Source organism: Ambystoma mexicanum, chromosome 2p (genome assembly GCF_040938575.1).
Source record: "Ambystoma mexicanum isolate Mex_15411 chromosome 2p, UKY_AmexF1_1, whole genome shotgun sequence".
NCBI lineage: Eukaryota > Metazoa > Chordata > Amphibia > Caudata > Ambystomatidae > Ambystoma > Ambystoma mexicanum.
Window position 1 is genome coordinate 316,901,602 of NC_090923.1, and position 26,202 is coordinate 316,927,803.

General features: G+C 43.9%; 1 protein-coding gene across 3 annotated transcripts in view; it reads right to left on the reverse strand.

The window, feature by feature from the left end:
* Nucleotides 1–12,831, reverse strand: part of ACTR8 (actin related protein 8) — a 520,692-nt gene extending 507,861 nt beyond the window's left edge. For all 3 annotated transcript variants that reach the window (XM_069643635.1, XM_069643636.1, XM_069643634.1), the window contains exon 1: nt 12,612–12,831. In XM_069643635.1, the coding sequence (XP_069499736.1) occupies nt 12,612–12,731 (120 nt within the window). In that variant the 5' untranslated portion in view covers nt 12,732–12,831. The remainder of the gene's footprint in view (nt 1–12,611) is intronic.
* Nucleotides 12,832–26,202: the final 13,371 nt, after the last annotated feature.

Genomic DNA, 26,202 nt, shown 5'->3' on the forward strand with positions numbered 1-26,202 from the left:
GTTAGGCAGAATCACATGCAGTACCCTAGGGGAACAATACATGCAATTAAGACCATAAGTGTCAGTACAATTTCACATTTGGTAAAAGCCTGTACTACACAGTAATGTGGTAGCAGTGGCTGAGCAGCCAGACTTATTCGCAAGAGTAAAGTGAGCAGTAGAACGACAAAAGGTCCAACAAATACAGTGATTCAAACAAACACTTACTCAAGGTTTCTGGATAAAAGAATATATATTTATTTACACAGTCATATGGAAAACATTACACTAGTAAGAGCAGCTCAATATCATATACTGAAGTGGGCGCAAAACGGCACTTCAGTTACTTTAAAAAGGGGTACAAAATACAAGTTTATAAGAAATGAAGCACAAATACTTTCATAGGCAGGGCAAAGGGTTTCAGTTAACTACAACCAGGAATTCAATTCATAGGCCTGGGCCAAAGTCAATGGTCCAGAGTCTTTGTATAGGATAGCACAGTTCTGCTAGTAAACGGTTACGTCTTTGCCACGGATCTTAGAAGAATTTGGTCAGACGAAAAGTTAGAAGTCAGTTTAGGGAAGGACAAGCCTTCGAAGTCAGGAAAGTTTCACAAACTTTCACTGTGGCCAAAAAGATTTCCGGACCACATTTGCACAGTACCTTTAAAGTGAAGAAGAGCTGAAGCTGAGGCAGTTGTTCCTGGCATTTCGAGCAGATCTTCTTGTTCCTGAGCTTCAGTCGTGGGGACAAGAAGGAGGACATCTGGAGGTTCCTGCACAGCCCAGGGAAGAGGCAACAAGCTTGGCAAAACGTTGGTTTAAGGTGCGAGTGCCTTAAAGACCACAAACTGATATCCTTCCCACTGGCTATCCGGTTTTCCACAGCACTCTGCAGAAAATTCGACCAGAAGGGGACAGTGTCGAGGCGACTTGCGAGTTGGTTGTTCCCACCAAACTCAAGGGAAGAAGTTAACCTTGAAGGGCTTCTCCGTCGATGGAGTTTTAGGCAATTTGGAACTGCAGCAGGGCTTCACTAGTCGTTCAGGAGTTGCAGCAGTCATCTTCCTTCAGCTTGTCCACAGTTCTTTCGTTCTAGTGGTCGACTCTCCTTTCCAAGTCCCAGAGCCCTGCTTTTAAACAGTTTTCCCCCCCCATTCATTCAAGCCCAGCTGTCACTCACAAAGCAGGGTGGCTGTCCTTGCCAGACAGCCAGCCGGCCAATCAAGCCAGAGTGCATTCAGGTCACCTAGGAGACTGAGCACAGGGAGTTCGGGCACCTCCCTCACATCCTGTCCACCCCAGACACTCAGGCGGGAGGAGAGCTTCAGCACTGAATCCCGCCAAAGGCCAACGAACAAAAGGACCAAACCTGGTTTTGCGCGCAGAGTTAGACACAAGAAGGACCTTTACAAAAAGAAACGGCGAAAAAAGTTGACCGGTGTCTGTTTTTACAGATAGGTATTGGGCGTCATATTGAAAAACATGGCTGACCTGATTTTTTGCTACCGTTGTTCGCGGTCGGGGAAAAATCAAAACCACTGCCACCAGCCATTTCAAGTAGGAAAGGGTAACATTTGACAGTTACATGAGTGTTTTAACTCAGGGGGTGCTAGGAAACCCCTCCGCACTCTATAGGAAGATAGTGTTTGCTGGGTCTGTAAATTTAAAGAGACTAGTAAAGTCAATTTAACTTCACATGCTCTGGGAGACAGTAGTCAGTCCCAAAGAAGGTATTTAAACCTTGGGAAGTCTGAAAGGCATCCCTGTGCCACTGCACTGAAGGTGCTGTGTGAAACAGAAAATGATTATGCCTATGGAGTTGTTTTAAAACTCCATAACCAAAGAACACAAAAGTAAAAAACACATCAAAATACATTGAAGAGTGGGAAAAAAAGGCTCACACTCTTCCCAGGTAGAAAAATCAAATCCTAGAAATCCAGCAAAGTTGCTGGGAGTCTCAAAAGGTAGGGGAAATTAGCACATTCTTGAGAATTCTCCCTAACAGAAGGTCTAGGTGGGAGGTTTGTGTGAGTGGTCTCTGAGGGTTGTTTTGAGTGTGATGCGTGTTGGGAGTTGGTTGAGTTTGGTGGTACATTCCTCCCGTTTTTCAGTTTGTGTTCTAAGGGGGGGTGTTGTGATGTATATGTGGTCTTGTCTATCCACCTGTCCATCTGTGCTACTGTACAATATACAGGAGTGGAGTGTTGGTGTGTGCTTTTGGTGAGAGATCCATGAGTGACAGTTAGAGCCAAGCTGTGGGTGAGTGAGGATGGCCGGTGGGTGTGTCCCTTCCCATTGTCCAGTTCCTGTCCTGTCTAACTATATATAGCACTAAGAGTACCTGGAACTATACATAAGTTTATTCAACTGTAAATAAAAGGTACCTGGTACCGAACATCAGCTCCACAGGTGGACTGTGTCCTAGTCAAACCTACACCATCCATTTAAAAACAGATATCCAGCAGCAGGTTGTGAAATAGCTGGGAGTTATTTAACTCCTCCTACTAGACTACATTGAAATTGTGCCCACCTGCATTCTTAATTTATAGCCTTTGGCTCCCTTTGCTACAATTGAATCCAGGTACTTGGGTATCTGTCCTGCGCTGTGCACATTAGTTTAATTGTGCTGCCTTGTGATGCCCTGTGTTGTTTCAAATCTAGGTGTTGCCATGTGTATTGTAGTGTGCCTCCTGCCTGTATTATAGACGACTAAACTTAGATGTCGCCCTGTGCACTCCTGCTTAATTGTGCCCCCTGAACCATATAGGCATACTAGCCCTGACTAAAAACTGTCAAACCCGGTGCCAAGCATTAGCATAATTGTATCTCAGGCCCGACTGGGCTAGCCCAATATACCGGTCACTGTGTCCTTTTACCAAACATGCGTACCTTCCAGACCTGCCGCCTATTTACATCTTGGTCCCTAGCCTGGACTATTCGAACCATCACCACAATAATGGCCCTCACCAACCTCACCCCCTGCAACCTGCAAGAGAGAAACTTGCGACTTAGAGCTAGGCTACCACGAATCTATGACATCAAAAATAAAATAACTAGTCCACCTGTACCTACACGTACCACTACCGCCATTAAGCCTAACTTCCTAGCCTCAGCGATGACAAATCGCCCCGAACCACCAGGTGACCAATACTACAAACAGAGGAGACCCAACTACCTTAATCCTGGATCGGCTAAAGATACCACTACTACTCCTACATTATCAGGAGCCCTTATTAATGCTAGGTCTCTTATAGCACACAACACTGAAATAGCTGATATACTGGCTATGGATAACTTAGATATCCTTGCTGTTTCTGAAACCTGGCTCCATGTTGCGGCCGGCCCGGCCCTCATGATTGCCATACCGGACAACTACAATATCTTAGGAGTCGACCGGCCTAACACTAGAGGAGGCGGCCTGGCCCTCATAACCAAAACTCAGCTAGCTGCTAGACTCACCCCACACCCAGCAGTCACATCATGCGAACTTCTCTCAGCTAAAATACCTATCTCAAACAATAGCACACCAACAATACTTCTAGTGTACAGACCACCAGGCCCCTTAGGCAATTCTGAGGAAGAACTATCTAGTCTCCTCACGAACAGCATTAAAGACACCACCCAGCTCCTCTTACTAGGTGATTTCAACCTGGGCTTTAATGACGCTGAAGACAAACAAGCCCAATCCATACAATCCATTTTAGTCAATCACAACATTACCCAAAACGTCCTAGCTCCTACACACACAAAAGGACGCACACTAGACTGGATAGCTAACCATAACTGCGACATCACCATCTCTAGTATTCTACCGCAAATATGGACGGACCACCATCTCATAAGCTTTACAGCCAGCATCGAGCCACCCAAACTTAATAAGAATAAAATAGCACCTCCCATTCCAACGAGAAGCAAAAAAGAAATCACAGCTGAAAAATTACTTCCATTACTCCTACCGGCTCTCACCACCAGCTCCATTGAATCCAACCCTAGCGAGTTAGTTGAGTCATTTAACAATTCTATGATCAAAGCGCTAGACTTGATTGCCCCCATCAAACTTCATAAAAGTAAACGCGAAGCTCGCCTCAACTCCTGGTTCACTCCCCAACTTTAAAAAATGCGCATCCAAAAACGCAAACTCCAAGCTATCTGGAGGCATACCCCCTCTGTCGACAACAAAACCACACTTGCCAACTTTGCCAAAAGTTACAAGAAGGAAATAATTCAAACGAAAAAAGATTCATTCAATGAGAGAATCTTTAAAGCCAAATCGAATACCAAAGAGCTCTTCACTATTCTTCGAGAACTGGAAAATCCAATTGCCCCTATAGATAATGTCCTCAAGGACAAATCCTGGTGCACAAGCATCCAAAATGCCCTAGCAAATAAAATTACATCCCTTCAATCCAAAATCGCTAAAAAAAAGCCTCCCTGAGCCCTAGCGAAAATCATACCACCCAACGGAAAGAAATACCGGGCGCATCCACCCAAACCAACTGTGAACCCTTCAGATTTACTAATATTTCCATATTGGAAACTGAAAAGGTCATTCTATCCCTTAAACCATCAAACTGCCAAGGCGACAGCTGCCCTGCGCAAATCATCAAGGACGCTCCCAGAGATTTAGCACCCTTCATCTCGAAACTTATCAACGCCTCCTTCAATACGAGCACGGTACCCACCAACCTTAAAGAATCGTGGGTACTGCCCCTACTCAAAAAACAGACACTTGACCCAGCTATCCCCACTAATTATAGGCCCATTACTACGGTCCCATTTCTCCTTAAATTCATCGATGGAGTAGCCTACCTCCAAATCCAAAATTACTTGGAGACACACCAACTATTAGGATCACGGCAATCTGCCTTCAGACCACTTCACGGTACTGAAACGGCCCTTATCGACCTCAAGACACAAATCGACAAGTTGAAGGACAAAGGTACTACAGCTATGCTCCTCCTCCTTGACCTATCAGCGGCCTTTGACCTGGTGGATCATGCAGTATTATGCAACCACTTAGCGTCTGCCGCCCACTTCTCAAGTGAAGCTATAGCATGGGTACAGTCCTTCCTAGCTCACCGTACGATGAGTGTTCTCCCCCATAGCGGCAGCGGACCCAATCCATATCACTTGTGGTGTCCCACAAGGCTCATGTGTCTTCCCGACAATGTATAATATATTTACTAAGCCACTCTTCGACAAACTTGACAGATTAGGGGTAACCTACACTAATTATGCGGACGATACGCAGATTCTCATACCACTATCTGGCAACTTTGTCGAAGACACAGCTCTAGTAAACAAAATGTACCTCCTCGTTCAGGCATGGATGGCCTCCCACGGCCCCTATCTAAATGACGACAAAACAGAGATACTGATCTTGGGCTCCGACTCCAACCTAAAAAAACGGAGTCCCAATTACAGCAACTTCAACATAGATGGCAACATAATCAAGGTGGCATTTGAGGTAAAAACTCTAGGCTTTTACCTTGATTCCACTCTATCCCTCAAAAAACAAGTTAATTCCTTGGCATCGTCTACAGCGTACACCTGTAAATTAATCAGGACCTGCAGACCGTACCTTTCCAAAACTAACCGCATCACACTAGCTAACGCATTAGTAATGTCCAAGCTGGACTATTGCAATGCCCTCTATGTAGGAGCCAATAAAACTATAATAAATAAAATGCAAATCCTTCAAAATAACGCTCTTAGGGCAGCCCTTGACATACCCTGCAGAGAACATATATCCAACATCAGGAAAGACTACCACTGGCTCAAAATCAGCGACAGAATCCTCCTCAAGACACTGTCGCTCAACCACAAAGGGCTCAACAACTCAGCACCCACCTACATTTCGGCCAAACTGACCAGAAAATCGTCCAGACACCACACTAGGGATACTAACCACCTACTGCTAGAAACCCCTAGATTTAGACGATCCAAAGCAGGCGGAGTTAGCTTCCCGGTCAGAGCTGCCCAGGCATGGAACGCATTGCCTACAGTGTTAAGGGATAACCTACCCTATACCAACTTCCGATGTAAGGTAAAAAACTGGCTCTGGTCCAACGACAACTAACACGGCCATGATACTCCTGAATCCTTGCCCATGACTTTTTCTGCGCTTACCTTCTTACCTTTTTGTATACTCCTCTTACACTGTAATATGCTAGATTCCTCATCTCCAACTGCATTGACATGTATGTACTGTATTGTTATGCTCTTATACTTTTATTCCCTGTATGCAACCTAAGCTTAAGTAACCTTGTACCTGCTGCGCCCGGCTACCCCTGGGTCTTTGTGCTATTATCAAATAATAAACAAATAAAAATGAGCCTGGTTAAAGTGACAACAATAGCTACTAGGTAGTGGTTTTCACATCGTAAGCCATCTGGTGCAATACAACCATACCTATGTGACGTTCAAGCATGTGTAAAGACAAACAGTTTAAGATGGCTCTCATGTGGCAGTGCTATTTGCGGTTCAGTATATACTAACGGCTGGTCACCCAGTGGTAACTCCTGCTTCCTAAATGATGATATCCAGGAACTGCTTTCAGCGCCTACACAACAAATCCTATTTTGATCAGTGACTTAATTCTGTAAAGTGTATGGCTTTCTGGGGTGTCATCTCCATCTCAACTGTCTTTCTTTCCTACTTTTTGGTTTCCGGGATTAGGCTTATCTAACTCTCGAAGAGTAACACTCCAAGGAATGGACCTTCGAGTATGAAGAGCTCCCTGTAGTATTATCATCTGTTATGATAAAGTGTTATATGTATTTATCCTGGCTCCCCGCCTGCGCATGAGTGGAACGTTTGTAAGAATGCAGGGAGTGGATGTGAGGTTCGAAGAAATACCGTTAGTTCGAGATGTTGTGTGTATGAGAGGAGACGTAGTGCGACGCCCGTACATAAATAAATGTAAATAAAGAAAGTTGCTTACCTTCGAGTCCTCAATACTTCAAATAGCGGTGAGGATGCCGGCACCCTGAGGACTCACGAAGAGAAGAGGGATTGAGAGCAGTTACTCCGAGCCGATACGCAGCGTTGTGTAGGTTCGTGCTGACTGTTGCCCAGCAGAAAGGTGGAGAAAGGGAGAGCGGAAGCTCCGAGCCAGTGCGTGTGTTTTCGTGTTGGCTTGTGCAGGTGTCCGGTACCGTGACTGAACTGCAGGGGAGAGCAGATGCTCCAAACCGGCGCGTAACATTGCGTTGGTTCGTGCAGAAGTCTGTGTCATTACTCATTAATGCTCCGGGAAATACGATCCGAGCATCGTAATACTGGGGGTTAGAGAAAAGGACCCGCCAGGAAGCTTACAAGTCACGTGACACGCCTGCCTGGCCCAGACGAAATGAGGAGGAGACAGTGATCCCTTCATCTTCGTCACAGTACTTTCATATGGAGTTTTGACATTGTGAATTTGGGGATATCCAGCAAGAGATTTATTTTGTTGATATAGCACAGAAAGTGTTTTGCACAAGTACTTATTGCACAGTTGCTGACTACAGATCATTAAACCCACAGGGCCATGCAAAACATTAACATTCAACCACCGGCTAGTTTCCTTCCAGCGCTAGGCCAGCCTGTGGTGTTATGGTCAGAATGGAAAGAGTTCTGGATGAACTATATTCAAGCAGTTGAACATGAAGAACTCACATCTCGGAAGAAGAAATTATTATTGTTACATGCCTTGGGATTGGAAGGGCAAAGAAAATTCAGGGAACTGCCAGAATTGACTGTAGACGAAGCTGGTGACGCTGATGAGCATGATAAGGCCATAAGACAATTGGATAAGTATTATGCTCCAGAAACGAACGTAGTCATTAATAGATATAAATTCTATACGCGTGTGCAAAAGGAACATCAAAGCATTGAGGAATATGTTTCTGCATTAAGAGTGTTATCACGAACTTGCCAGTTTGGCAATGGCATCACCCTTGATGAGTTGATCAAAGATCAAATCATTATTCATTCGAAAGATAATTTAGTACAAGACAGATTGCGGATGGTTGGCAATCCATCCCTCCCGGAAACAATAGCGATCGCTAAACGTGTAGAACACAGTCAATTATGCTCGAAGGAAATGAAGAACAAGAAAGATGTAAAAAGTATGCAGAAACATAGTAGAAAGGAGATACAGGAGAAAGAAACAGAAGAACAAGGTCAGGTTAATGTACTACGACCTAAAGACAGAGGTGGAACAAATGTTAGGAACAAAGACAAAAGTGAAGTCAATACTGGAAGAGGTAACAAAATGAAGAGTTTTGAACAAAGAGGGGGTTCATACAGAGGAAAGAATTGGGTGAAGAATGAACCAAGAATTCAATATGATCAGAGATTTCAGAATACCCAACAGAGAGAAGGAGACAGATGCTATAATTGTGGCAGAGTTGGTCATTATGCCTATGCAAAACAGTGCCCAGCATTGGCGCAAAAATGCGGAAATTGTGGCATAAGAGGTCACTTCGCTGTCATGTGTAGAAGTAGGAAGAAAGTCTTTGCCATTATAGAAGAAGAGGAAGACTCGGAGGAAGAAAGGGTATTTCTGATACTTGAGCCACCAGATGGAGAATTGAAATGCCCGAGCTGCGAAGTATTCCTGGATAATTGGAAATTGAAGGTGGACAGTTGTTCACCGTGGACAATTATCACTAGGAGAACATGGAAGAATTTAGTAGCACATGGTCTCAAGAGCAAGATGGAAGCGTCAGATATACCAAACCCTGGTGGATTTGAAGGATCTAGGATCAAGATGCTTGGATGGTTTTTGTGTATTGTTCAATTTAAAGTCTCTCAGGTGAAGGTGTACATAGCAGAAAAAGGTGTGAATGTACTGGGTTGGAGAGATCAAGCTGGTCTGAGAATCAGATTAGACCCATGTGATGAAGAACAAATTCTGGTTGTAAACGGGAGTAGTCAAGAGCGTGAAAGCAAGAATGCTGAAGAAGAGAAAGAAGGCAAATTGAAATTGGGCTTGCTTAAAAAATGTGCTCACCGGATTGGTCTCAAGAAGGGAGCAATACCTGTTAATCACACGAAATCCAGACCAATTCCCTTTGCCATTGCTGACAAAGTTGAGCAAGAACTTGCAAATTTGGAGTCGGAAGGGGTTATAGAGAAAATTGAATCATCTGAATGGGTGAGCCCCATCGTGGTTGCATTGAAGAAAAATGGCTAACTCAGAATTTGCGTGGATCTAAGAGACGTCAACAAAAACATCATAACTGACATTTTCCCGCTTCCTATTATATCTGAGATGTTGAATCGTATTGATAATGCTGATGTATTTTCTACATTAGATCTTTCAAGCGTTTATCAGATTTGACAGAGGATTGTAGAGATATTACGGCGTTTATTACACCGCATGGGTTGTATAGATATAAACGCATGCCGTTTGGACTAGCATCTGCGGCAGCAGTATTTCAGAGGCTTATGATGCATGTGTTGAAGGGTTTAAGTGGAACACTGGTATATCAAGATGATATCACTGTATTTGGCAAATGATCTGAAGAACATGATGGGAGATTGAAAGAAGTGTTGAGGAGATTGGAAGAGGTTGGGTTGAAAAAAGAAATGTAAATTTGGAGTAGAGGAAGTGGAGTATTTAGGGCACACCGTGAATGGTAAAGGTTATAAGCCTAAGAGGGACGCCATGAGAGCAATCAAGGAGTCACCTAATCCAAACAACAAAGATGAACTGAGATCATTTTTGGGATTATGCGATTACAACAAGTTTGTAAACAAATTTGCGAGTGTAACAGAACCATTGAGGAAATTGCTAAAAAAGGATGCAAAATTTACATGGAATGATGAATGTAGTGAGGCTGTTGAATGCATAAAAAGAGGAATTTGTAAATCTTTAGAATTGGGAGGATTTGAGTTTGGGAGGTTGACTAAGATCACAGTGGATGCTAGTGGGAATGGTTTAGGAGCAGTTTTAACACAGATAAACGAGGATGCTAATGAGAAGATAATCAGTCATGCCTCTAGAGCTATTTCAGAAACAGAGAGCAGATATTCTGTGATTGAAAAAGAATTGTTGGCTTGTGCATGGGCAGTGAATTACTTCAGGAAATATGTGTGGGGAAACAAATTCATAATTCAAACAGACCACAAACCTTTAATTGAAGTTCTTACGGTGAAAGGAATGTGTAAAGCTTCTCCGACATAAGCCAGACTTAGTCTAAAATTACAGGACTACAATTTTTCAGTAAAATATGTACCAGGGAAAAGAAATGTAGTCGCTGATTATTTATCTAGATTACCATTAGAGAGTGGTGAAACAAGTGTGGATTTGGATGAAGAAATGGTGGCGGTCATATTTGAGGTTACGTCCAAGGATGTGTGAATTGAAGAATTGAGTAAAGATGATGAGTTACAAGAGATAAGGAGGTACACTGAATCAGGTCGGCGAAGGTTGGAGGAAATATTGGGAAGTCAAAGATGAATTGTCCATGGAGGATGGATTTTTGGTGAAGGGAGATAAATTGATTTCCCCGCACAAGTTTTGGAGTGAGTTAATTGAGAAAGCGCACCAAGGTCATCCTGGTATCACTGGCATGAAGAACAATGTGCGTCTGAAATACTGGTGGCCAGGTATGGATCTTATGATTGAGAGGTTTATTAGGAATTGTTGGCCGTGTCAGAACAGTGACAAGAGCTGCAGGATTGTCAAGTCGAAGCCTATTAACAAAGACAAAGGTAATGCACCATGGGAAATGGTAGGAATTGCTATCATTGGACCATATGAGAGGTTGGTTGGGGAGAAGAAGTTCCTGATAGTTCTAGTTGATTACTACTCAGGGTGGGTGGAAGTTAAGGCAGTGAGTAGGATTGATACTAATGAGGTAATAAAGTTCATAATGCAAATGTGCAGAAGGGAAGGATTTCCTAAAATAATAATGAGTGATAATGGAGTTCAATTCAGAAGTAGAGAAATGAGAGAATTTGCTACAAGAACAGAAATTGAGTGGAGATTTTCATTGTTATATCACCCACAAACCAATGGGCTAGTGGAGAGATATAACCGTGTAATTGTTGAGGCAGTAGAGATGGCCTTGAGTAACAATATGCCAGTAGACAAAGTTCTTAAGGAGAGAATATGGAGCACTAGGATGTCCATTAAAAGAGGAATGGAGGTTTCTCCTTTTGAATTAATGAGGGGAAGAGCTCCTAATACTTTGCTAAATCCTGAATGGGCTAATTGTAGGAGAAGTGTTAGTACTGGGTTACAAAATTTGGATGAAAATCTAGATAGGTACAGTATGTATAAAGAAAAGTTCAGGTCTCCAGAAAAGAGTAAGTTGAGAATATTACCAGGAGATTTAGTGCGAATCAAATTTGGGCGCAATGTTAAGAAGGGTGACTCTAAATATAGCAGTCCCGTCAAGGTCATACAAGTGTTCAGGAGAGCTGTAAGAGTTGCGGGAGGATCAGTATGGAATATGGACAGGGTTAGTACATGGATGTGGAAAGGTTGGAATGAAAGAGAAAAACAAATCAAAATTGAGCGAAGAATAGCGATTGATTTATTTGGAGATGATCATATTCAATATGGATTTGAAAATGCGAAAATGAATGTTGATTTAATGAGACAAGTTGAGAATGTAAGAACTCAGCAAGGTGAGGTCGTTTTTGGAAATAGGAGTGTGCATAGTTCTAGAGAAAGGAGGTTACAGTTTCGGTCCAGAGATTATGTCATGCAGAGTTAAATAATTTTCCTTGCTTAGAGGAGATATGTGTATAGAAATTTAAGATTATTAGTTATTAGTGAATTTTGTACAAATGTGTTATGTGCAATGTTTTGTCTACATGTACCTTGCACATATATGTTAAGTTTTGGAAATGTTTATCTTTTTCCTGCTCAATATTGTAAAAGGGGGGGCATGATGTAGTATTATCATCTGTTATGATAAGGTGTTATATCCTGGCTCCCCGCCTGCGCGTGAGTGGAACGTTTGTAAGAATGCAGGGAGTGGATGTGAGGTTAGAAGAAATACTGTTAGTTCGAGATGTTGAGTGTATGAGAGGAGACATAGTGCGGGGCGCCGGTACATAAATAAATCTAAATAAAGAAAGTTACTTACCTTCGAGTCCTCAATACGACACTCCCACTCTTACTCTTTGGGCCAGTTCTGCTCTCAGCAGTCTGAGTCTTTCAAACGGCTCACCCTCTGCGTGGGGCTCTTAGGTGGCAAGCTTCGTTAAGAAAAAAGCGAGCACACACACACTCTCTCTCTCTCTCTCTTTGTGGTGGTGGTGTTATTTGGAGTGGCTTCAATCTTTAAAGAGGGTCTCCTCAACTCTCAGGTTAATGTTTTTGTATGGACATTCCACGTATGGGTCGTCTCTCTCTTCCGAGGGTATTCCAAACTCTGAGTGGTCTCACCCTAGGGAAATCGTCTTCTCTCGGGGGCTAGAGGATGAGCGCAGGGTGTTCTATGGGGCGATATTGCTCTTTGCAAGGAATATCGTAGTCCGGGGAAGGGTTTATCTCTGAGGTCCGACTCTCTGGAAAGCCCCTCGTCTTCTACTGGTGTCATCTTTCTCTTTGAAATTAGCGTGACAAAAGTATCTCTGCAACTATCTGGCAAGGGTTCTTGTGCTACAGTGGATCTGAAGACTGCTTACCTCCTGCAGAGATTCCTGCACCACGGCCGGTACTATCGGGCGTTTCACCCCGACGCGCTGCTCTTTCTCACGCTCTTTCTCCTTCCCGTTCTCAGGATCCCCCTTCTCCGCTTGGGTCATGGTCACATTCGCTTGTTCCCATCACAAGAAACAGACAGGCATCCGAACTCAGTGTTTGTGTCACATGGATGTTCAAGTCATCTCAAGCCCAGCTCATAGCCCCGCCTTCATCGGTCAAATATTGCTCTGTGATTGGTAGATGCTGTAACCTTCAAGTCCGTCGTCCTTTCCCATGCCTTTAACCCGGAACTGGAGGGGAGACAGAGAAATTCGACTCGATCCCGTTTGTTTCTGTCTCCTTGTGTAACCCAGTCTGTCTACTCAAACAGCAGAGCTGCACTTCCGACTCATTGGGACCCAACGCGTTCTTATAAAGAGCTCTGTATGGGAACACAGCAGGGACAGAATTATTTTGATGATGCTAAAATGGGCCTTTTAATCCTGGGCTAAAGTTAGCGGTTTCAGCTAATTTCAGTGTCGTAGTTTTGTGTGCCTTATTTTTCATTAGATGTTGACATTTGATAAAACGTTAAACGAACCTGAACGAACATACACGTAATAGCATTTTGCAATAGCTATTCCTTAGTAACAATAGTCGCAAAGCGTTCCTTTTCAGTAAGTAGTGGGGTTGTTGTATGCTATTTTGCTTGGATGTATACAGGGGTGCAACTAGGCTAACATTGCGTGCAGGGAGGTGCTAACTTCAGTAACTCTGGGGGAGGTGCAACTTCTTTACACATTCTAATGAGAAAAGTGGAAATCGAATGGACCATGGATTGGACTTTAGAGCTCCACAAACCCATCTCTCAACGTCGTATGAAGCCCTCGATTGGGATTTTTACACTAGATTAGATTTACTGAAAAGCTATCTATCCACTCAGGATGAATTTACGTACATTCCTGGTAAGCCCGAACTATACTTATTGACATTTCCTTACCTGAGAATCACGCGTCTATTTATGCTGGCAGGATGCTTGGTAGTCATTGGGGCCCGATTGAACATCATTCACGTTGGATGTGAGAACCTGTCCTTTGAGTCAGTCAAAATATGAATTGTAAACGCTCAGGCATATTCTCACCTAATGCCTACTTCTGGGAAATAAACGCTTAGAATGTTTTGGGGGTTTTGTGCATGACATAGGTATAGTGAAGACAGTGATGTTTTGGGGCAGATGCATGATGAGTACCTTGCCTACTTTAACGATTGCAATAATGACTCTTTGGGATATTGCATGCTCTCTGTTAAAGGATGTTCACAGGGAGATTGATAACTTGTGTACAGGCGTGTTATAAATATATCACACAGGCCCGGCTCCAGCAGGGGGGGGCAGGCACCCCCAGAACCAGCCCCTGGCCCCCCTAGAAAGGAGGCCATGTCAGTGGTGCTATACACCACTAGTAACCAAGGGAGTGGGGGGTGGAACGGCACTCTAAACATTCATCAGCAACCTCAGAGACATCATTCTGAGAGGCTGAACTGGAGGATTTGTTTTATTGCCCTAGACAATGATTTATGCCCCACTGTCGTGAATCTCCCCCGTCTCACCTGAGATCATTTCTTGCAGGGATCCGCGGGAAGATTCTTCTTGCGGGAGGATCGGGTTTTTTACAGGCCGGCACGAGTCTCTTCCGACTCCAGCATGCGTTCAGCGTTCCAGGATACTCGCGGTTCAGGACGTCCAGGAAGGAAGAAGCGGTTGCAAGGATACGTGGATTCCAGGAACAGGGTGAAAAGGAGAGGGTGGAAAGAGTGGGAATAAGGGTCCAGGAACTTGGATAACAGAAGGGTTCGCCAAGCTACGAAGTACACGTCTATCACTACCTGTTGATAGCGTTGAGACGCGCGAGGCCGCAGGGGTGTGGCATATTTATGGACGTACAATGTCCGCCGCGAAGGCTGGTGCGAGGCGTGTCACGTGATACGGCCATGTTGGGAGAAACAATGAATGAAAGCCCCGCCGCAATAAGGACCAGGAAGTCCAGAAGGGGCGCGTTCTTTGGGTCATGACACCCACAGCCATAAAAGTACAAATAACCAGAGAGATGGAGGGCCATTCAGACCTCTAGGTGAGGTAGCACACGAAGTCAAGCAAGCTGCCTACAACTATTTTCTCAAACCTACAATTACAATTTTGGTTTCTGTATTTTAAAGTATGTTTATTTTTTGTGGGAATATAGTGGTTTTTCACATCATGCTTAATAAAATGGTTAACTATATCAAACAATATAAATGACAGGTAAGTTGCTTAAACACAATTTTCTGCGCAAGGTGCGTCAACTGACTGGGGGTCCTTACAAATTACATTCAAAGAATGTATTCTGCTGCATTAACTACTTGAGTAAAAGTGAAAAGATAAGGTTGGTAGTAACAAAAATGTAATTCTGGAGGGGAGAGTGTAGTAAAATCAAAAAGTGATAGATGCAAGGCTTTGAATTAAACATCACCACTACCGTTGCTTTGTGCAACATTCCATGACATCATTTTGCAGTATGTCTCTATCATTAGAGAAGGGGTCAAGACATTAGCAAATGACTTTTGGTGCTACCACCAAAAGGTGCAGTTCAGTCGCAATTGCTGGGCCGTTTTCCATCTTCACTGGAACACAAGTAACCACATGGATTTTTAGGCCTTGTCGTCTAGAAGTTTGAAACGGGCTTCTGATATTAGTGACATTGCCAAGGCTGATATGCAAACAATGGTATGGAAGGCTGGCCAGAGCAATGACGATGGTTCTAATTGATTCATAGACTGTTTACCTATTAGGTACAACCAGAACGCATGCAGTAGAACACAGATAGGATGGTGATAAAATGTGAGAAGAAATACACATCCTATGGGTGTGTCTGGTCATTTACCCACCTAATGACTATCCATGGCTGTGTTAATACCTAACCAGCAAAACCTAACCTTTCTAGAACTCTTTGAGCAAGCTCTATCACAAAGTAACACCAAACGTGTTGCTGTATAGGGCGTGCCAGTGTTATATCTAAGCATTCTTTTGAGTGTTTAATTACTCAATTGCCTCTGTAAATAAGCTTCCGGTGTAATAAAATTGTCTTAAAGTGTGTCCTCAGCCAGTTGATTTTATAAGCAATATATTTGTCAAAGCCTCTGTGACTTGCACTGAAGTCCTGTGTTGAACAAGCAATCACATTCCATTAGTTTTGGCTTGCGTACAGGTATTAGCAGACATTTGCCAGGAAATGCCATCATATGCCCAGTTACTGGCACCATTTTCAAGCTGTTTCCATTTTATGACCAGGTGGTACCCTTATATGGTGCCCTTATGGCAGTGTCTTGCAAATACCTATCTATGCCTAATCAAAAGCCCGAGCCGTTGGCTTTGCCAATGCATGTTGGCTTCCATTTGTCTCCCTAACTGAATGTGTATATGCCCAGATGTGGGTGTCTTGCTGGCTACGCCTTGGGAATCATGCTGCACTGAGCTGGTCCAACAAGGACCTACCGAAAATCATTAGGCTAGGTTGGCAAGTATTGACCAGTTTCAGATCTTCTCACGCATACTTACCAGTGGGGTTCGACCTAAATAGAATGTATCTTTGTTTGGAAGCCTAGTCTACTCTGCCAGAACTTTTCATGATTCAAACTGATAAGTACTAACTTCATAACCTCAATCTGTTTGAATAAGTTTACATAGTTTGCACAGTATGATGTAAATTCTGGGTGCTGGGTGTTTAGGCTGTGCCAGAAATGAAACATGAACACACGTAAAATAACAAAAAAGAAGAGCGTTTTCTTTAATGTGCGGGCAAAGTATAAAAGGAGTACATCATTTATAACTAAAAAGCAGTATTTCAATATTTTCTAAAGAGTGCAATCAGAGGTGGATTTAACATTTAGACAAGGGACAAATGCCAATGCACCTCCCCTGCTCTACCCTCACCCCTCACATGCAAACATCAGGGCTGAACAGGCCCTAACATTGAGGTTGTATCCTTTTAGCATGTCTCAGAGGCATATTATTTACAACAGGAGGTGCTATGCCAAATATGCTGTTGATACTCTTTTCACTTTATCAGGTGACCACTCCAAAGACACTGAGGTCAATGATGCCACATACAACCAAATCCAGCTCTGGATGCTGTATAATGGCCTAGCACTGAATAACTCAAAAACTGAGATTACTATCCTGGGCACCGGCCCCAAGTGGCACCAGCTTGATCAGTCCTATTCATTCTTTCAAATCACAGAATGCCTGCTCCCCACTTTGAAAAAAACGTATAAAACCCAGGGAGTCGCTATTGACCAAGAGCTCTCAATGAGGTTCCATATCAACGGCCTAGTGTCTAACTCAACATACTACATTACACTTTTGGCACAACTCAGACCATTCCTTGAGGCCTGCAATTGTGCCACCCTAGCCAGGGCAATCATTGGGTTCCGCCCGGACTTCTGTGCCTGCAGTCTACTTGAGGTAGGCAAAGGAGAGCTCAATCATCTGCAAGTTGTCAAGAACAACGCAGTGAGGGTCGTTATGGAGATGCGCAAAACAGATCATGTCTCAAAAGCAAGCAGAGCATTACATTGGCTCCCCATTACAAAGAGAATCAAGTGTCGCACCCTTTGTATTTCACAGGCTTGCATGTATGGAATAAGCCCTTTTTATATGGCTGCACAGTTGAAGTGGCTATCTAACAGGCGTAATCTAAGATCCAATAACACAGGGTTGCTTTTCACCCCAAAGACCAAACTGGTAGAGGTACAAAATGGATGCTTCACAGCCACAGTTCCTCACTTGTAGAATACTCTCCTGCCTGATTTGAGGCTGTGTGCCAGTCTTCCCAGGTTCAAACGTGTCCAGAAAACCTTGCCTTTCGATTAAATGGATCCTTGACCTCCACTAGTTTCTCTCAGGTTTCTCCTTACGCTTCGCTGAGCTTTATGTTTTTTATTGTATGCCATGTCAGCGCTCTTATACCTCCGGGCCACTGTCCTAGCGCTTTAGAAATAAATTAAATAAATAAATACATTAGAGATGAGAAAAGGTAAAAAGGCAGTGACCATTGCTGTGGCACTTAAAAAAAATATATAGGTTTTAAGAAGCTGTTTAAGTGTGATTATTGGGTGATTAGTAGTTGAGGGGATACAGAACAAGCTGTGTGAAACAATAACCTTGACATGCATTTCAGTTCATTTTGTGTCTGTAAGAGATTTTTTGTAAGTTCTCATTGATTGCTATGCTGGAGCTTGTAGGCTTCCATTCAGGATGGGGAAAATAAAGCTACAGTCATAGGGGATTATTTTCCAGGCCAAGTGGAATGGAAGAAGTGGCGCTAAATGCATCTAGCTCCACTTTGTATGAGCTGCAGGATTTTGTATGATTTGACAAGCGAAGTTGGAGAGCAGATCAGACTTAAGAAGGTCCCCCTGCCAAATCCGATTGGCATTCCACCAGCATGTATTTTTAAGTTGGCTGAAAACCAATGGATTCCTATGAGATCTGCCTGACTTTTACACCTGGTAAAAGCAGACAGAGTCAAAAGGAATCCATTGTGGATGTCTCCCACAATCGTTAATTGTGGAAGTGATTTACACTTTTCCAGACGCATAGTGGTAAAGTAAAGAGCAAAGGCGATTTTCACCAGTTTTATTCTTTACTTTTCCAGTACTTGGGGGAAACAATTAAAATGAATGAATGGCTTCTTTTGCAAAAAAGTGCAAACAGGAGAATTCTGCTCTATGCAGTTTAGGATTCAAAACAAAATGCCCCACCTTAATCTTTTCATCAACAGGTTTCTACAATGATGAATACATTGTCAAGTTGGTTTATCATGTCTATTTTTAAAGTAATCTGTATAATATTTAGTATTATTTTAGTTATTGAAAGCCAAACTTCAACACAGATTTGTACCAACTACGCAGATGTGGGGTCAAGTATCTAAATTTCAGGCTACGCTGAAATTATGGCTTTACCAGTTATCCAAAGTGTGTGATCCTGAGCATATTTCTTTTATTTCACTATGCCTTGGCTGTTAAAATTAGGTGCCCCTAGAAGGGATTCAGTTCACATTATAAACTATTCCAAAAAACTTCCCTCGTGGTTTAATAGATGGCCAGCACAGGCATTAGGAGACACACACACACACATATCTAACTTTGAAAATATTCAGGCCACATTTATTGAACAAAATTGTGTCATTCAATACCAAATCAAAGTAAACACATCAAACAAAGAGTCATCTCGGACAATTGCATTTTATAACCAGTATCTAAACAGTATGTACCAGACAATGATGTACAGGGGCATGGCAGGGGAGCAAGACCTGCTCCTTTATGCCATACCCCACCATGAGCGATACCAGGATGCTGGAAACCCCTCAACCAGCACCGTCTGCCTCCTGATGCAGCCCTTACAACCCAAGCACAGCCTTGCATTCTCAACTCAATGAAAATGTGCTGCAAAAATGCAAAAAATAATAATATTTTGTGTTTAAAATGTAATTTTTCACATGAACCATTGATGGGAGACATTCAGAATGGGACTACTATGGGGATTCAGTTGGAAAGGAGGGGGCGTTTGTGGAATGGGTGGGTGAAAGGAGAATTGTATACATGTGTATGTTATTGGAGGGTATGTTGTTGTACTGTAAATATTGTTAAGATCAACAATACTACCTGTATTGATTGGGCATGGTAAATTCTGTTCTTGAAATAAAAAGAAGTTCGAAAAAAATATAACTTTGTAGGAAACAAAATCTCCTATTCCTTGCTTCAGTATTGTGGGGGGTCTATCTGTCACAACAGGATGGTGGGAGCACAAGCATCCCCTCTGGGGACTGCTGGGAGTAGCCACAGTGCTCAGGAAGGTATTGCTGGGCAGACACCATCTGCTCAGCCCTCTCAGAGGAAGAGGAGGAGACATCCCCCTCAATTCTCCTAAACCAGGCCAGGAAATGTATGTTGGGTGCTGGTGTGTACAGGTGAAAGGGTAGGTAAATGGGAACAGTGATTAGGGCAGCTGAAGGAACGTGTTTGGACCGCGAAAGGTGAAGGAGAATCAGCTATAACAGAAAGGGGAGAGCGGATGGGAAGAGAAGACGGGTAGATTGATGTTGCAACACTATTTTCCTTGCTTCTCTATTGCTATGTACTTTTTTTTATAGAGGGGTGCAAATGTATTTTTGGAGATCAGCGAAATCTGGATCAATGCCAGCATTTTGAATAGGGTACTCCTAGACCCACACCCAATGGAATGTGGGCCCCCCCTGGTCACAACCCTGACCCACCCAGATGAAAATTCCTGGAGCCGGGCCTGATATCACGTCATAACCCCAATTAGATTAGTACATTGAGAAACATATAGACCATACCTGGAAGGCTAGTACTACAGCATTTTAAGACTCTAATAATACTAAGGTGGTAGTAGTTTGACCTACGTGAGAACAGAACTCAAATGTCTATAAGGGCAGGGGAGGAATTTGTGCTCTGGCAAAAGCTGTCTTGACAAACAGTGTTCCATGTAAACACACTGCCTAGTTGCACAAATAGAGACACAGGGCATGAAAGTGTTTTTATGCATGAGCAATATGTGATCACTTCTGAAACTGCATTTGAAAGTCATCCTTTGCTCAACAGCCCAAGCTCAGACAATGAAGCCGTCTACAACTATATATGTGTCTCATGCTTTGCACGCATTTTACTGTCAGGGCGACTATTCTGACAGAGGAAATTAGCACAATATCAAGTGTACGTTACAATCTCAGAAGGAATGGATGTCTGAATTACTAGTACAGACATGTTTCATAAATTGATGGTCATTCTTATGTTCCCAAAATGCACTTCGTTTTAATGCAAAAAAGCCAAAATCCTATATTCAGAGCAGCACATCATTCGAAACTTAGATCTTCCCCCAGTCCCAGCCCCACCACTGACAACGCCCCCCACCCTGCAAAGGGGGGAGGGGCGGTGATCCCCCAATAAATGTCCATTTCCAGCACTGTATAAGGGAAGGTGTAACGGCAGGGCAATAACGGAGAATTATAGTATTTTAGTCGGTTTATTAGTGTATGTTTATTTTAATAAGATTATTAAGTATTGAAGAAAGTTGTATTCAAGGGAAATGTCATGCTGTTGGTGTATCTTTTGTTATGAATAATTGTTAGTGTTAAAATCTTTAGCTGAAGTACACCTAGGGGGAAAACATTCAAGACTATTCTATTGTAGCTTCAATGTTACAAGCAGTTAACTCTCTTCGTCACCTCTAAAACCACACACTTAAGAACTGCTGTGGGAATGACATGTCTCCTGTTCCCCCACCCCACGCTTCCAATCACTCCCCTGACATCCAAGTACTAACCCCCATCACGATTTTAATTCCCTAAAAATGTATGCATGCCAATGGAGGTGGTAACAATGAAATGTTTTTCATTAGTAATTGCTGTGCAGCCGCTGGCACAGTTTATTGTCTGTGTCTTGTTCTGTCCATCTATGGCTCTTAAGGTCTACCAAATCAAGTCCACAAAGCCCAAAAGTTCTGAGGGAGGTGGTGCTAAAGCCTGGTCTGCCTAATGGTCGTTGCGCCTCTGGATTTCTATAACAGAAATATGCCAAGTATTTCTTATTAGAATATGTGTTGCAACCATTTTTGTGATGACCAAGAACTTCAACTTGCAGACTTTATGGAGGGTTAGTTATGTCAAGTGGTTTGGATGGTGAGCCCATTGAAGTCAATAGATGGAGTCTTTTTTGAAGGGTTTGTTTGATGGGTAATCCTATTTGTCAGGACTCTGGTTCCGTGGGTGGTACATCAAAGAATGACACCACAGAGATCAAATCGTTTTAATTACTTTTAATTACATCACTGTGTTTCCCTCTCGAGTGTGGAGGCAGGTATTGTGTTTTCTCGTGCAAGCCTGTTTGGGGCTCCAAGAGCCAAGAGGTACTGAAATATTCCAGTCCATAACATTCCCTTCTCTCTGGGAATTAACATTCAAAACCTGTGTAAATGTTGTTCATCGACTAATCTCCTAGTCTTTTACTTTTCCAGGAACAGCTAAATTGTCTCTGAGGTAATATTATGATTTAGAACTCCTGGTGATGGTGATCCTGGAGGATCTTTAGTGTCGCTCTTGGGGAGTTCTGCGTAAACATCTGGGAGATGTGGAGTTAGTCGCACGCGATAGACGTTCTAAATATCTCTCTTCTGGATCAGATAGTGGGGCAGATGAAGGGAAAGGGGCTTCTACCCACTGTTGGGCTCTAACGTTCCTGAAGAAGGACTTTTTTCGGTTTATGGAAGCTTGCCAGTTTTCGCTGGAGTCCATGGGTCCTTTAGCGCCTGTCAGAGTGATGAGTGCTTTTAAACCACATGCTGGATTTTCCCCTTGAATGCAGGGACGTGACGAGAGCGGTTCAGGGGGGGCAAACTGACCCAGGCCTCGCGCTTGCCGGGGGCCTCGCGGCCCCTTCTCCTAAGTGGAAGGCAGCACAGTCTCCCGTGTCCTTTATTCACACGGGGGACTGTGCTGCCCCTGCAATGATTTTGTTGTTTCTTGTGAAGCCGTTTGGCTCCGCAACAAACAGCAAAATAATAATGGGAGACATCAGGGCTCAGAAGTGGGCTCTGCTGCCGCCCGTCATTCAGCTGACAACATGGACATGCTGAATGACAAGAGAGGACTCCTCTCCTGTCAGTCAATGTGTTCACATTGCTCAGCGTGACCACACTGACTGACAGGAGAGGAGTTTTCTCTTGTCAGTCAGTGTGTTCACGTTGCTCAGCGTGACCACGCTGACTGATGGCAGAGGAGTTTTCTCTTGGCAGTCAGTGTGTTCACGTTGCTCAGCGTGACCACACTGACTGACAGGAGAGGAGTTTTCTCTTGTCAGTCAGTGTGTTCACGTTGCTCAGCGTGACCACGCTGACTGATGGGAGAGTAGTTCTCTCTTGTCAGTCAGTGTGCACACGTTGCTCAGCATGACCATGCTGACTGACGGGAGAGGAGTTCTCTCTTGTCAGTCAGTGTGTTCACGTTGCTCAGCGTGACCACGCTGACTGACGGGAGAGGAGTTCTCTCTTGTCAGTCAGTGTGTTCACGTTGCTCAGCGTGATCACGCTGACTGACGGGAGAGGAGTTCCCTCTTGTCAGTCAGTGTGTTCACATTGCTCAGCGTGACCACGCTGACTGACGGGAGAGGAGTTCTCTCTTGTCAGTCAGTGTGTTCACATTGCTCAGCGTGATCACGCTGACTGACGGGAGAGGAGTTCTCTCTTGTCAGTCAGTGTGTTCACGTTGTCAGCGTGATCACGCTGACTGACGGGAGAGGAGTTCTCTCTTGTCAGTCAGTGTGTTCACGTTGCTCAGCGTGACCATGCTGACTGACGGGAGAGGAGTTCTCTCTTGTCAGTCAGTGTGTTCACGTTGCTCAGCGTGACCACGCTGACTGACGGGAGAGGAGTTCTCTCTTGTCAGTCAGTGTGTTCACGTTGCTCAGAGTGATCACGCTGACTGACGGGAGAGGAGTTCCCTCTTGTCAGTCAGTGTGTTCACGTTGCTCAGCATGACCAATAGGAGAGGAGTTCTCTCTTGTCAGTCAGTGAGTTCACGTTGCTCAGCATGACCATGCTGACTGGCAGGAGAGGAGTTCTCTCTTGTCAGTCAGTGTGTTCATGTTGTCAGTGTGAACACACTGACTGATGGGAGAGGAGTTCTCTCTTGTCGGTCAGTGTGTTCACGTTGCTCAGCATGACCACGCTGACTGACAGGATAGGAGTTCTCTCTTGTCAGTCAGTGTGTTCACCTTGTCAGCGTGATCACGCTGACTGTATGGAGAGGAATTCTCTCTTGTCAGTCAGTGTGTTCACGTTGCTCAGCGTGACCACAATGACTGATGGGAGAGGAGTTCTCTCTTGTCAGTCAGTGACTGATGGGAGAGGAGTTCTCTCTTGTCAATCAGTGTGTTCACGTTGCTCAGCATGACCACGCTGACTGACAGGAGAGGACTCCTCTCCTGTCAGTCAGTGTGTTCATGTTGTCAGTGTGATCACACTGACTGATTGGCGAGGAGTTCTCTCTTGTCAGTGTGTTTACGTTGCTCAGCGCGACCACGCTGAGTGATGGGAGAGGAGTTCTCTCTTGTCAGTCAGTGTGTTCACGTTGCTCAGCATGACCACGCTGACTGATAGGAGAGGACTCCTGTCCTGTCAGCCAGTGTGTTCATGTTGTCAGCGTCATCATGCTGACTGATGGGAGAGATGTTCTGTCTTGTCAGGAAGCATGTCTACGTGTCGGCTGTGTGGATGCTTTTTAAGGGTGCATGGAGGTAAGGTAAGTGTTTTTTATTTTAAATTAAAAGTGTATATGTGTATTTAAATTAAACTAGTATGTATATGTGTATGTATGAATGCATGCGTGCATGTTGGTGTTTGTGTCAATGCTGGGTTTGGTTTCATGTATGCATGCATGTATGGAGTTGTGTAACTGGTGGATGAATGCATGGGTGAAAGTGTTTTTTGATAGTGTGTCCAGCACCACCCCTAAATGTAGCCGCCCTGGGGGACACTTCATTAAGGGGTGGGTTTATGGCATCAGAGTTGCACCTAGGCTAAAATGTCAGGGGGGAAAGGGGACTAACACTTCAAATGTTGGGAGAGGCGCTAGCGTCAGAGGCTGTCAGGAAGGGGTCAACTTCCTTGTGTGGGGGAACCTAACATCTTTCCACATTTCGAATGAGACTATTCTGCTGAAGCTTCAATGTTACAAAAAGTCACCTCTTGCCTTTATTTCTGAAACGTCACACTTAAGGACTGCTGTGAGAATGAGATATCTTATGTCACCACTTCCCTTCTAATCACTCCCCTTAGCATGCAAGTGCTAACACCACATCATGATTTCTATTACCTAAAAATGTATGGATATGAATGCAGGTGCTAACAGTGAAATGACTTCTCATGGCCATGCTAATCCCTATGGAAATTCTCACCCAGTTCCTGCCCTCCCCACCCAAAACACCTCCTCACTGGAACTCTTTGAGCTAGCTTTAAACATGCATTGCCATCAAACGTTGCCCTCAATGTGCCTGCAAGTGTTTCCTCAAAGGAATCCTTCTGAGAATTCATGACTTCATTGGAGTTGTAAACACATAACTGGTGTAATAAAAATGTCTTAATCAGGTCTGCCTTTGGCCACTCAATTTAAAAACTCCCTGCGTGTCTTTCACTGAAGTTCTTTTAAAAATAAGCATTGGCAAAGCCAACAGTTTTGGCTTGTGTATAAGTATTAGGCATTTACTAGACAGTGCTATTAGCTGCTCAGGTACTCAAACCATTTTGCACTGGCACTATCAATGGCCAGCTAATACCAATACAGAAGTGCCTTTCCCATGCGTACACGAATACCCAAACTGATAGCATTACCAGTGCTCTTTTTGCTTTACCCTTGATGCACAGGACTATGCATCAAGGTTAAAGCAAACATACTACTTGGCTAAATTGGCCTACATTGAATGTAGGCCAATCTAGCCAGTAATAACACTTATGGTACACAGTCAGCCTGGATATACTTTCTGTGGCATGGCATTTTTATTGGCTAGGAGGTATTGATGCAGCCTGCATTGACATAATTAGAACAACCAGCATGAATTTATTTTTATACTAGCATATCTCGCGTGGAAAGGCGGCATGAAATGTATTGGAAAATGTTCATATGCACAATTTGTGATTTGCAACTATTGGGAATCTCCATGTGCTTCCATACAAAACCAATTGCAAACTGTATGGATTTCTTCCCAATTTTGCAAAGAAAGTGCTAAAAAATGCATACTTTTAACCCAATGTTTCAAACATTTTCTTGGGAGTGAGAACCCCCCTCAAGCAACCCTTGTTTGGTTTGGGCTCCCTCACTGTGCTCTTTTGATTCTGCCTAATTGCCACAAACATTTAAGCCTCTTAAGTTCAGAAATGTACCAGCCTCCACTGTACATCATTTGTCACTGTGTATGATGTGTGTTTTAATGCACACACGGGGGCAGGGTGCTCCTTAATGATATGATATGGCATTTATAACGTGCCTGTACACAAGTGTTTCTAGGTGCGACAAGGCAAGGAGGGAGAAACAAAAGAGTTGGACAAAGCACAGATCTTACTAGGCCTTGTGTCGTTCAGATCACGCAAGAGCAGGGAAGGGGGGAGGGGAGAAGTGCCGAGGGTGGGGTAGGATGCAGAAGTGCAGTAACAAAGGAGAAACAAGAGTGCAGCCAACGGGTGGCAAGTGTGGGTACTCATAAGTGCAGCCAACCGGTGAAGAGTAAGAGCAAGAGCGGGGACTGTAGGGTTACAGATACAGACCACAAGTGCAGGGGAGCCAAGAGGCAGTGCGGGATTGCAACAGGACATGCAGGGACCTGGGCCCGAATTCAGAGCTTGACCAGGTGACCAGTGCATGGATCAGGCAGGTGATCAGCAAGGGAGAGGAAGAGAGAAGGCAGAAGCAAAGAGACAGGTCTTGAGGTGCTTCCAGAACTGGAGACGGTTCTGCTCAAGTTTCACAGAGGCAGGGAGGCTGTTTCCAG